Raw genomic sequence first — 12,167 nt, 5'->3', positions numbered from 1 at the left:
GTTGTGTTATCGGCAAATGTCATCATTTATGTGTGATCATGACGGATGCACTCAAGCACTGTGTCACATGAGACGCGGTGGACTGTGGGTACTTTCTGCTCCTAAGTCCGCGAAATTGCGGACTTTAAGTGCGGTTAAAGTGCGCAAAATTGCGGCAGTGGCGCACTTGTGGACCTAGAAATTCCGTTTTGGGACTACCCTGAGCCCTTGTGGACTTAGCGGGAACGCGCATGTAAGGCCACGAGTGCTCTGCACTTTCGCCTAAGTGCGTGATTTGGGATTCAGCTATTCTATAATCAAAAACCTGCAGGAAAGTGGAGCTTCTGGTGCACATTCAGAGGCATGGTTTTGTGTGTGCTGAGCTGGTCGTTTATGGGCTGTTGAACCTTCATCATAGAAATAGCCTAGCATATAGCCTAGGCTATATGCTAGGCTAATACCAAAACACACAAGAAGATGAGCATTTTAGATCAGACTTTAATTTGAATGGCCGTCAACCATTCTAAATCCTTTGAAAGGTTAAATTCCACCACTAACTGATACAAAGACTCTTTGCCAAACTGTCTCCCTATCACACACAGATTAACCTAATCAAAATAAATAGCAAAGACCATGCCAACAGCGAACAGGCTTCTGTTCTCAAAGTTCAAAGTCAGAAAGTTGTCTTTTTCATCGTCCCACAGGGCACGACTGGCAATCTTCACAGTCTGGCCCTTCTTGTCGCCGACCACCACCCTCACAACGAATCTGTAGCGCTCGAAGCCCTGCTCCTTGATGAAGCCCAGGATGTCTGCGGCGACCTTATCGGCCACATCCCGACAGTTGTCGTGGTCGTAGGCCAGCTCGTGGAAAGCTTGACCCAGCAACTCCCCGACTTTCTTCAGAATCAAGTGGGGTTGAAATTTCCGTTTTGGTCCCATTATGTAGGTGTTTGCCAGTTTTCCCTTGAAACCTGACTTCCATACAGACGAGCCCCGTTTTCCTGGATGGTGCGAGTCGTCGCCGTCCTCATTCATCTGAACGTCGACATTTGAGCCTCTAGGTTTGTGGTCTGTATGGCGAATGCCCTTAGCAACGCTAATGCTTGCCCGACGTTCAGACATTTCGATACAGTCCGTAAGAACAAGTTTTCTTTAGGTAAATAACTATTTGATGGTTACAAAGTAGTATTTTCTGTGAGGGGCAGGGTAGATTCAAGTGAGGACTAAGGGCGTCTGAAGTTCAAGCAGCAGTTACTAACTGTTACCACACGAGCGCGCTGTTGTTCAGCACAAAAAAGCCTCGCGAGACATGCCTCACGCTCCAAGATGATAGATAAAATAACTTTGAACATTCTAAAAAATAATAATGCAAACAGAGTTGCAAAACCCGTAAGGTAGGCTACACATACCCGTAAGGTAGGCTACTAAATTTATTTTAGTCTTAAGCCAGAACGGGAGGCTAATCATACTTTTCTCACAGTGTTTCAAGGAACCATAGCAACACTGTTTGGAGATGGCCTAAGTTGGAAGCCAACACACTGGAGCTGAACATTTCATTCCCAGCTCTGAAAAGATTTCAATTTAATATTGATACATGGATTCCCGTGACCCCCGGCCCTCTTTAAGTGAACTCCAGGAACGAATTCGTTCTTTAACTGAGGAAAATGTAAGTAGCCTACATTTATCAAACCTCTCAAACAAGCACCTGTTTAGTCATGCTGGTTAAATTTCATCTAGACGTTGCATGCATTTTGATCAGTCAGATATGGTGGAAAAACTGTCAACATTATTGCTAAGTTCTAAGCAAAAATGATCTCCATTAGGTCCAGCTCCGTGACAAAAATGAGCGCCTCTTTACCAGACTGGGCTACCTTGAAAGCAGACTGGGCAATCTTGCAGGCTCCAAGACAGACCTCTCTTCCAGACTGGTCCAGAGTGAAGAGGAGAAACTCAAGGTAGGCTATAGTGATCTACATCTGGGCTCTATTCAACACTTGCTCGGTATGCCATAAAATAGGCCTCAGCGATGTCAATATTTTTCCATGTGTCAGATATCCAAGGAGCTTGTGGAGGTGCAGATACAAGGCAACAAGATGAGGGAACAGTATGAAGAGGAAACCTTTGAGTTGAAAAACAAGGTGACGCGCATCCATCCCGTATGGTATGGCTGGTATAGCGGCTAATGGGGGATCCTTATTAACCGATACATCTCCTCCACCTCTGCTCACTCACTTCCCTCTGACTCATTCCCTCGTCAGATTCTGAACCAGGAGGGTGTGGCGCTGGAGCTGGAGCTGGAGAGGGACAAGCTGCGCAGGGAGCTCCAGTCGGCCGCCGCTCGCCTCCAGCTGGCTGAGAAGGGCGGCGCCGACCTGTCGGAGGAATACGTGACCCTGAAGAGGAACTTCCTGGCCCTGACCGAGGCCCACGAGCGAGAGGTGGCCCAGAACCAGGAGCTGAGCGCGGAGCTGCTGGACATGGCGCAGGCTCAGGACGCCCTCCGCAGGCAGCTGGAGGAACGGCAGCAGCAGCAGTGTGTGAGGGCCTCCACGCAGGGGCTAGACGGAGAGAGTGCTCAGGAGCTGGACAGGGTGCAGGCGCTGGTCAGCCGCATGTCCCACAGCAGGATCAGGGTGAGAGGGAACTCTGAGACTCATCATGGCTTCTCAATCCTTCTCCACTCTGTCTGTCCGTCTAATATCTATCTATCTATCTATCTATCTATCTATCTATCTATCTATCTATCTATCTATCTATCTATCTATCTATCTATCTATCTATCTATCTATCTATCTATCTATCTATCTGTCCGTCCGTCTGTCTGTCTGTCTGTCTGTCTCTGTCTGTCTGTCTGTCTGTCTGTCTGTCTGTCTGTCTATGAAATGACAATTTGTGGCTAAGCAATAAAATTGTATGCTATTCTGTCATTAAAAAGGTTAACACTTGCACCCATCAGTACAAGCCCTTTGGTAAATGTGAAATGTTGCTGATAACTATTTTTCTTTCTCATTTCTTGGCAGCCAGAGGACCTGGCGGTGATGGACCAAGAGAGAAGAAGCATGGAGAGGAGCGTGAGTGCTCGCTAGACGCTAGTTCGGCTTCACAGCCCACCAGCCGTCTGTTGAGCTTGAATGGCAAACGCTTGTCTCTCTCCCTTTCCCTCTCTCTCTCCCTCTCCCTCTCTCTCTCCGTCTCTCTCTCTCTCTCCTTCTCTCTCTCTCTCTCACTGGTTTGTATGCCGTTCAGCTGCTCGGGAACCAGGATGAGATCAAAGACATGCTGGAGAAGCTGAAGAGGAGCTATGAGGAGCAGCAGCACCGACTGGAGGAGAAAGTGTGAGTGTGGAATGAATGATCAAATGTCTCTGATCTACTCATACGTAAACAGTTGTGACTGGGAAGTCGTGGAGTCCGACCCCTCTTACTGTTCGATCATCAACCGGTCCCGCTCGTCTCAGGATGTCGTTCGTCTCGGGCCCACGTGCGTCCCCGGATGCTGCCCTGTGGCGTCCCGTTTGATTTGGGTTCCCGTCAAACTGTGGCCCTGGTTTGCGTTGTGGTTTCGTTTGTGATGTGGTGGTGGTGGTGGTCTCGTCTGTTATCCGCTGTGATGTGGTCTACTCTGGGGTCTGGTGTGATCTTCCAGGGTGGCCATGGGCAGGGAGCAGCAGGAGAACAAGAGAGCCATCCGGAACACCCAGCAGAAGCTCTCGGAGCAGAGCGCGGTGAGCAGAGGACCACAGTCCCGGCGCCCGTTCATCGGACTGGCGTTCGCCGTCGCCCTCGCTGTTCATCAACCCTCGTCAACGCACTTTCACTCACTTAACCCTTTAAACCCTGAAAATACAGTGACAACATTTCGAATATGAATTGGATTTTCCCTATAATACTAGAAAGCGCAGTTTCTCAGCTTTCAGCAAGTGTTGGAGTGAGGAATTTTTTAGATTTGTTAGATATTTTTTAAATATTATTAAATATTTGTTAGATATTTTTAAAATGTTGCCGGTGACGTGGTCGTATTAAAAGGGTTAACCTTAGATCGTCTGCAACTTTATGGTCTGTAGAGAATTTATCCGAGTGCATGTGGCATAGCTATGTCTTAGAGTTTGTAATGTGTGCGTGTGTGTGTGTGCTTGTGTGTGTGTGTGCATGATGTGTGTGCATACTGAATGTATGCATGTGTACGTGTGTGTGTGTGTGTGTGTCGCACCTAGGCCCTCCTGAGTTCTCAGAGCCAGCTGAAGGAAGTGGAGGAGGAGAACTCCAAGTTGCAGCTGCAAGTCAAGGAGCTGAACGAGGAGTACCGTGCCAGGCTGGTGCGCTACTTACATGACCTAGCTGTGAGTACACACACACACACACACACACACAGATGCTCTAATTACTCCCCGCATCCCTATTCACCCTCCTACACACAAACCACAACTTAAGCCCCCGCCGTACTTTAGAAGCACGCCGCCATGTCACGCCAAAACCTCTGCTGTGGGCTGCGGCGCCTCTCTTCTCCCAGGAGTACGTAGACGGCCTAGCGGAGGGGGCGAAGGGCCCCCCACAGAAGGTGAAGATGAGGGGCTTCGTGGACAGCATGCTCCGCGAGGTGCGGACCTCCTACAGGGCCAGGGAGGAGCAGCTGGCCTCGGCGGCGCGCTCCTACAAGAAGAGGCTGCAGACGCTCAGCAGGACGCACCAGGCCCTGCTCATCGCATACAGGTGGGGGGCTCCGTCTTCTCCCACGCGCCTCCGGTCCACATTTAAAACGGCGGCCGGGGTCGAACTCGCGGTCGAGACCGGTTGGCACGGCGAGTCGCGTCAGACCTCCTCAGGGTGCTTGAACGTGCGGTGAGGTCACGCTTGAACGTGCGGTGTGCTCGATCCTCTCCCCCCCGTCTGCACACTCCTCCATCGCTCCTTTCGCACGATCCCCCCGTGTTATCGTCACATGGCGTGGCTTCACACACACACACACACACACACACACACACACACACACACACACACATACACACACGTCTCAAACCAGACCTGCGTCCCAAAAGCTCACCACAGCCAACGCTCCCCTGTCCTGTGCCCGCGTGTGCGCCAGGGTGCAGCGGGAGCAGATCCTGGCCCAGCCGGAGAGCGGCCTGGACCCGGGGGCCCCTGAGGGCCACTTCAGCCTGGAGCCCGGGGAGCTGAGCGGGGAGACGGAGAGGGAGCTGCAGCGCCTCCGCCAAGACAAGGCCCGGCTGGAGAGCCAGCTCCGAGACGCCCAGCAGCAGGTGACGATTAAGGAGACGAGATGTTTGTTTGGTGTGCCGCTCGATTCTGTGTTTTGCCCGTTGCCTCAGAGCCTTATTTTAAACTGACTTCGTTCTAATTTTGGATACATTTCGTATTTTCCAACGTCTGAATGATGTGACGAGGTGATTCCTTGCAGCGTTTTCTTCTGTAACTTACAGAAAAAATACATTTTCAGGTGTCTCTCCTCGCTAAACCAGCGAACGTCGTCAGCTTTAAGGAGTGAGTATCATCGTCACCACAACCTCACTGTATATGCAGTGGTGGAATGCAGTGAACGAGTAAACTATATCGATCTTCAACAGGCCTGGAAAGACAGGACAGGTGTCTGAGGAGGGCTGGGCTGACATTAGGAAACAGCTGCGTGAGATCACCAACTCCACACAGGTGAATGCTACAGTAGCCTACCTACTGTTCACCTATCATCCCGTTACCGTCGTGAGTAGAATGCACAATATTGCGATTGTCCAAACAGGAGGCACATGAGAGAGAGCGTGTCCAGCTCGTCACCAGAGCAACAGTTGCCGAGGAGCAGGTGCTGGAGCTGCAGGAGTACGTTGACCTGCACCTGGGCAGGTAGACAGCACTGTTACCTAGACAACACTGTTACCTAGACAACACTGTACCTAGGCAGGTAGACAGCGGTGTCATCTAGACAACACTGTTACCTAGACAACACTGTACCTGGGCAGGTAAACAGTTGTTATCTATGTACTGTTTGTCTGTCTGCCTGTCTGTCTATATCTATCTGTATATCTAATCTATGTATCTATCTATCTATGCAGGTACAAGCAGGAGATCAGGCGTCTGCGTAGCCTGCTGGGGTTGGAGGAGGCGGGACGTGCACATAGCGCTGACGCTCCCAAGCCCCGCCTACTCCGTCGGTCAATAAGGAACCCCAGCTATGAGATCTAACATCACACCCCCTCAACATGTACCAGCACTGAACCAACATCAATCTGATACTCAGATACTGTGTTCAGATACTGTGAACTCTGCGACTCAGATCTCAAATGCCTGATATCTGAACTTTGCAGCAGCTATAGGACAGTTGGCATCAGAATGAATTAGCGGTAACTTCAGTATAAAACTAGCAACATTAATGGAAGATATTCTCAAGAATTCACTCTTTCTCCTCAGCTACAAACTGGGGAACTCACACAGGAAACGCACACAGGTCCCTTTGATACTTATTTACTAATAATGTTAATCTAAATACCTTTGATTTGTCAGTGTTGTCAATATGTCAAGTGGATAAACTGAGACTGGGCATTTGTATGGGGTGGTGAATGTTGCACAATATAGCAGGACCATTATAATAAATATTTACAATTCTGAAAAGTCCAATTACATGTAGTCATGTGATAGCATCTACACTTGCCAGTATCATGGCAGCTCTGTGTTACTGATGAATGTCAAGGGGCACAATTTACCACTTGAGGACAGTGTTAAAGACACTCTTTAACCACAGGGGGGCGCTCACACTGCTGATTCCCTCTATGAAAGGGCCCAAAGAAATCCACCCTTGAGAAAAAATGCCTGGAATGTTTATAAAGCTTATGTCAATTTCACGAGCTGGGGAGAAGAAAGCGTGCTGACAATGAACGGTCACCCGGGTGAGAATAATGTCATTACATGTTATCCAGACACACCCGTGAATACCCTAGCTCGCTCGGAGCGCGGCGGTGAGAACTGTGGCCCGTAAGACCCGGGCCCCGCGAGAATGCGGGCCTGTATTGATGACACAGTGTGGGTGTGAACGAGTCCATACTCCCTGAAAGGCCCCTGGCGCTGCATTTGTTCCCTGGCCTTGATACACACAGCTATAGTCTCTGACTGATGTTCGTGGCATGCCAATGCCCTGCAGCTGACACACCCTGAAGATTCGCCTCTCCCTTTAATATCGACAAAGTTTGCTTTAGTGCTTCACTAATGTTCTCTTGACGCCAGGAGTTGAGAAGAAGTCTTAGCGGAAAAAGAGCTGGAGAGAAAGAGAGAGGGGAAGAGACAGAATGTGAAAGAGGAAGAGTCATATCATACACACCACCCCAATCTCTCTCAGAGGGAATGCCAACTGTGGGAGTAGAGGGGGGCGATGGGGGTGGGGTGGGGCAGATTTTGCATTACACTCTCAGGGCCCCTGGGAGAGTGTGTGTGGGGGCAGGGGTAGAGGGCTGGGTCTGTGCCAACATAGTCATCGTGCCAAAGAGTGCGGGCGCTGGCGGACTGGCTCCTCTCACCGGCAGATCTGTGGGAAAATCGGAACCAGGTTGCCGTGTGCAGTTGAGCCAACAAAGACAGAGGACCAGGAGCGCGCTCACACAGGCCCCGCCCACACGCAGCCACCATGCAGCCTCCTGTCAGAGAACAGGAAATGAAAACCGGCTGAGGAGATGATATAAAAAGACAAACTGTTTGAGTTTTGCAAGCAAGACCCTTGGCTGCCCTAAAAAAAAGTTTTACCTACATATACAATACAGGCTTATGGTTTTCAACAGCAGTGCTTAAAGCAACAAGTCGGCTAGAACTACTCATAGACATATCAATATCATGGAAAGAATATATACTAACCTACTGTACTATGCAAAATCATATTTAGTGTATAAAAGGGATATATACTGTGTGACTTAGTCCTCTCTCTCATCTACATCATCATCACTATAAAACCTCAGTGCTTCACGAGTATAAATAAAGGTTTGTACCAAAATGAAATGAAATACAAATATGCTAACTAGATGCTGAGGAGCCAGTCTGGTTGGGATTGATACAGTGGGAATAAAGCCGGTGTGAGTGTGAGTGTGTACCGGGGCGGAGGGAAGCAGCTCTGGAGAGGAAGTGCCTCACACGGCCTGTGGCCTGCCCGTAAAGAGAGCCTTTGTTTTAAGGGGGCTAACGCCTAATTGATACGGGCTTAATGAGAACGGGCCGTGTGTATGTGCAGGGTGTGTGTGCAGTGTGTGTGTGTGTGTGTGTGTATGTGTGTGTGTGTGGGTGCAGGGTGGGGGGGTGGATGCTCCAACCATAATTGGAACGGACAAGCCTTGTGCGGAGGAGCGGAGAGGGATGGGATTGGTGGGAACGCCGGAGCAGAGAAGAGGGAGTGGGAAGACGAGGTGACAATGGAGGGCAGGAATGTGGAGACGGTGAGAGAGGAATTCAGACGGTCAGGCTAGAATTATTGCAAGATCATGAGAAAAGAAGGGAAGCACAGGGTCAGATGGGAACTAGGAGTTCAGTGAGGGCATTCCCATGGATGCCTGTCAAACGCCCGCGCACATACAGTGCTGAAGATATGACTGGCAATCCGTAAACTACATTTGCAGCTGTAATTCTGGTGTATGTTTGTGTAGGATTTTGAGTTTATGGTTTTTAAGATTCATTCATCAGCGATATCTTATCGCTTATCTTGCAGATAAACCATCACTTTCTAATCTACTGCATAAACTAGCTGACATGCTATCATATTCCTGTCCACAAGGTATCCATTTTGAATTTTCGACATTAAGGACTTCTTATTGAGGATCTACCAGGACTGAGTAACACTTTTCTGAGGCATCTGTTGTTTTTTTTCATTCTTTTTTTTTAAGGCACTGTCTGTTGTCCCCTCTTGCAGCCCTGCAGGTCCACACTATTAATGTGAGAGTCTCCGTCTCCCCTCCACACAGCCCTTGAATGGGGGGGGGGGGGGGGGGGGGGTGGCACAGAGGAGCCCTGCTCTTCAGCAGGCCTCAGAGAATGAAGCATGAAAGCTATGGAGAGCTGAGAGGGAGGGAGAGAGGAGAGAGAGAAAAGTTGAAGTGAAGGAGAGGGAGGATAAAGGGAGAGAAGAGGGGGAATTATGAACAAGGGAGGCGAAGAATTAAGGACGAGAAGGGGAGAGATGGATTTTGTGAAATTAGATGAGGCAAAGTGAGAAGTTGAAAGTGAGAGAGGGAGGGAGAGAGAGAGACAGACTAGAATGAAAGTAATTAAGCCTTAAAGACTTTAAAGGGTGAGAGGGAGGAGAGTAAGGAGAAAAGAGAGAATATAGGGTGAGAAAGAGAGAAAAGAATTACAGTAAGGGTGAGGGAGCAGAGAGGGTGAGTGAGACTGACTGAGAGGGAGGGAGGGAGATGAGCAAGAGCGAGTGAGAATGAGGCCTAGAGAGAGAGAGAGAGAGAGAGAGAGAGAGAGAGAGGGTGAGAAGGAGAGAGGGGAGGGACATCCTCTCTGCTTTCCCACACTCGGGCCTGTTCCCACAGTGGACCTGCTAATCCCTGCTTTAATTGGGGGAGAATTCCTGCGCACATGTTCTCCTGGAATGAGCACAGCGCGGAGGGAAGGGCAGGGGACGGCCAGCGGGACTGCGGGAACCTCTGACACGCCGAGACACCGGCCTGGACCGGCTGGTCCCACATGTACGAGTGCACGCCCTTAGAATAACACGCCGCTGGACTGTCGACACGTCTCGAGCTCAAATGGTGCCGGCGGTTTCTCTATAGATTGTTTCTTTTTAACCTCGAGCCCCGATGTTACAGAGCGCCGACACCACCCTCCGCCCTCCGCGATGCGCCTCATGTTGACCTTAGCGTCAGAGCTGTCAAGCTGTTGCACTTCTCCTGTGTGGCTGCATTAATAAATGCATCGTGTTACCTTCAGAGGTTCGTCCTGGGAGAGAACAATAAGTGTCAGGTGTCATAGTTAAACCTGGGAGGAAAACGTCAGCTCCGCTGACACATCCAGGACCCGCGGGCCCCCGACGCGAAAGAGGAGAACTGGGAGGGGAGGCAGAGGAGATACTCGCAGGTAAAGAAACACGACAAAAACAAACGTGATTGGCAGTTTCGTTCCAGCCTCCCTCCCCACCCCCTCGACCGGGCGCGGACAATCGGAACGGCAGACCCAGAGAGTAAGTCTCTGAGGGGGTAACCCAAGACGACTTCTCTGGAGAGAGAGAACGAGAGAGAAAGAGAAGGGGATAGAGAGGCCATGCCTTAGTATTTACAGGATTAAAAGGAAGGGAGGGAGGGGGGGGGGGTATAACGAGAGAGAGAGAGAGCTTTGAGGGGATAGCTAGTACATTCTCTTAGGGAAGTTTCTCTCCATTGTCGAAGCACTGTGGCGGGTTTTTGTGTGGAAACCACAGCCCTGCCTGTTTAATTGCTGGGTTTTCGGGGCCAGGGGAGAGACAGGTGTGTTTTCACGGCGGAGGGTAGATTCTCAGCCCGGGGCTCGGCCCGGCATCCGGCAGGCCTCGTCACACCAGCCGGACCGGGAAAACAACCGGCGGCGTTCCGAGCGGCCTTGGAGGAGCGGGCGGATCGAGCGACGCTTCACGGATGAGGGCCCCACGACAGCAAAGCGAGACACAAACCTGAAACGCTGGACTTGTACAGCTCTGAACATCAGACTAGTTACAAACCAGCTCTGAACATCAGACTAGCTACAAACCAGCTCTGAACATCAGACTAGCTACAAACCAGCTCTGAACTTCAGACTAGCTACAAACCAGCTCTGAACATCAGACTAGCTACAAACCAGCTCTGAACATCAGACTAGGTACAAACCCCGACAGTCCTTATACAGTTAAAGCATTAGAGAACTATAGTTAGATCTGCTTGACTGTTTCCAACTCCGGTGTGTGGATGCTGGGAGGGAGAGAGGGGAAAACGGAGAGGAAAAGAGGGTTCGGGTTTACAGCTGCTGTAGCCTACATCTGACCACAACACAATACTGGCGCCAGCTGCTGCCGAGGAAATAACCGCTTCAGAACACCGACCCAGTGCTGTGGAGTCTGCCATCGTGCTGCTTATAGTTTCACCCTCCGCTCTGCCAATGTCTTACAACAGGTGATGTCATCTAAACGCGACTCGTCCTGGTGAACGACAGTGTGGACTGCTGTCCAACCTGAGACAATGCCCTCTTTGTTGGAAGCTCCGGCCAACAATACAAAAGAACACTGACAGGTTCTCAAAGGTTTTCAAAGAGAGATGACTCATATTGTATGATAACGCTGTGTCCCCGCTCCATGGCGCATTCTGCCTAAGAGATGAGAATCTTTGTGAAGTTATTGTTCGCAGTCAACAAAAACTCCTAACCAGATGTCCTATTGGAAAGGCCTGGCTGAAATGCCTTTGTTGTCCTTTGTATTGCTGTATGAAACTGCTGCTTTGAATAGAATCACCAACCCTCCCATGTACACCCACTTCATCTATACTATATACATTGCTTTTGATCCATCGTGAGAGCAAAACAATGTAGCGAAACTATGCTACCACTTAGCAATGCAAAAGAATCTGGTACCCGTCCCAGAATCCACTGTTATGGCAGTTTTTATGCACTTGTTGCCAGAAAGGGCTGTTACTCAATAACCTGTTAACAGAGTCGGTGTGGGCCTCACAGCCTGAACTCTCCATGCCCCTCTCCTGGTCCACATCAGTCTCTCTCTCTCTCTCTCCCTCTCCCTCTCTCTCTCTTTCTCTCTCTGTCTCTCCCTCTCTCTCTCTTTCTCTCTCTGTCTCTGTCTCTTTCTGTCTCATTACATCTATCGCTTTCTCTCTCCCGCTCCATCTCTCTCACTCACTTTCTCTTTCCCTCACAAATACACACACACACTCTCCTTGAGAAGCTGATTCCACACACTCTCCTTCTGAAGCTGATTCCACACACTCTTGACACACTCAATGGCGGCATAAATGATGTCCCCATCCGCCTATAATGTCAGTGCCACAAGAGACATTTCCCCCCCCCCCCCCCCTTCTGAAGGTTGCTTACACCAGCCCCCCCAGGTCCAGGAGAGGTGGCAGCTGTGTGCAGCTGAAACACAGGGGTGTTGGAGGGCTGTTGTCTCTCCTCACAATGCAGGTTTTTGGCGGGAAACAGGCTAAGATGCTGCCTGCCCCCCCCCCCCCCCACCTCCTCCAGAGAGACC

General features: G+C 50.2%; 2 protein-coding genes across 2 annotated transcripts; one reads left to right on the top strand and one right to left on the bottom strand.

The window, feature by feature from the left end:
• Nucleotides 1–587: 587 nt before the first annotated feature.
• Nucleotides 588–1,016, bottom strand: LOC311323727 (dynein light chain Tctex-type protein 2-like; the record flags this gene model as incomplete). Its single annotated transcript, XM_084456025.1, has 1 exon — nucleotides 588–1,016. The coding sequence occupies one exon, from the start codon at nucleotides 1,014–1,016 to the stop codon at nucleotides 588–590; it is 429 nt and encodes a 142-aa protein (XP_084312151.1).
• Nucleotides 1,017–1,575: 559 nt separating this feature from the next.
• ccdc78 (coiled-coil domain containing 78) lies at nucleotides 1,576–6,172 on the top strand (the record flags this gene model as incomplete). The annotated part of the gene is made up of 13 exons (XM_084456024.1): nucleotides 1,576–1,647; nucleotides 1,805–1,936; nucleotides 2,033–2,119; nucleotides 2,240–2,614; nucleotides 3,002–3,052; nucleotides 3,228–3,316; nucleotides 3,627–3,705; nucleotides 4,195–4,320; nucleotides 4,491–4,690; nucleotides 5,064–5,238; nucleotides 5,573–5,644; nucleotides 5,733–5,833; nucleotides 6,043–6,172. The coding sequence occupies 13 exons, from the start codon at nucleotides 1,576–1,578 to the stop codon at nucleotides 6,170–6,172; spliced, it is 1,689 nt and encodes a 562-aa protein (XP_084312150.1).
• Between the last annotated feature and the right edge of the window lie 5,995 nt (nucleotides 6,173–12,167).

The sequence above is a fragment of the Borostomias antarcticus genome (genome assembly GCF_949987555.1).
Source record: "Borostomias antarcticus genome assembly, chromosome: 22".
Classification (NCBI taxonomy): Eukaryota; Metazoa; Chordata; class Actinopteri; order Stomiiformes; family Stomiidae; genus Borostomias; species Borostomias antarcticus.
This window is presented reverse-complemented; position numbering and strand designations above follow the sequence as displayed.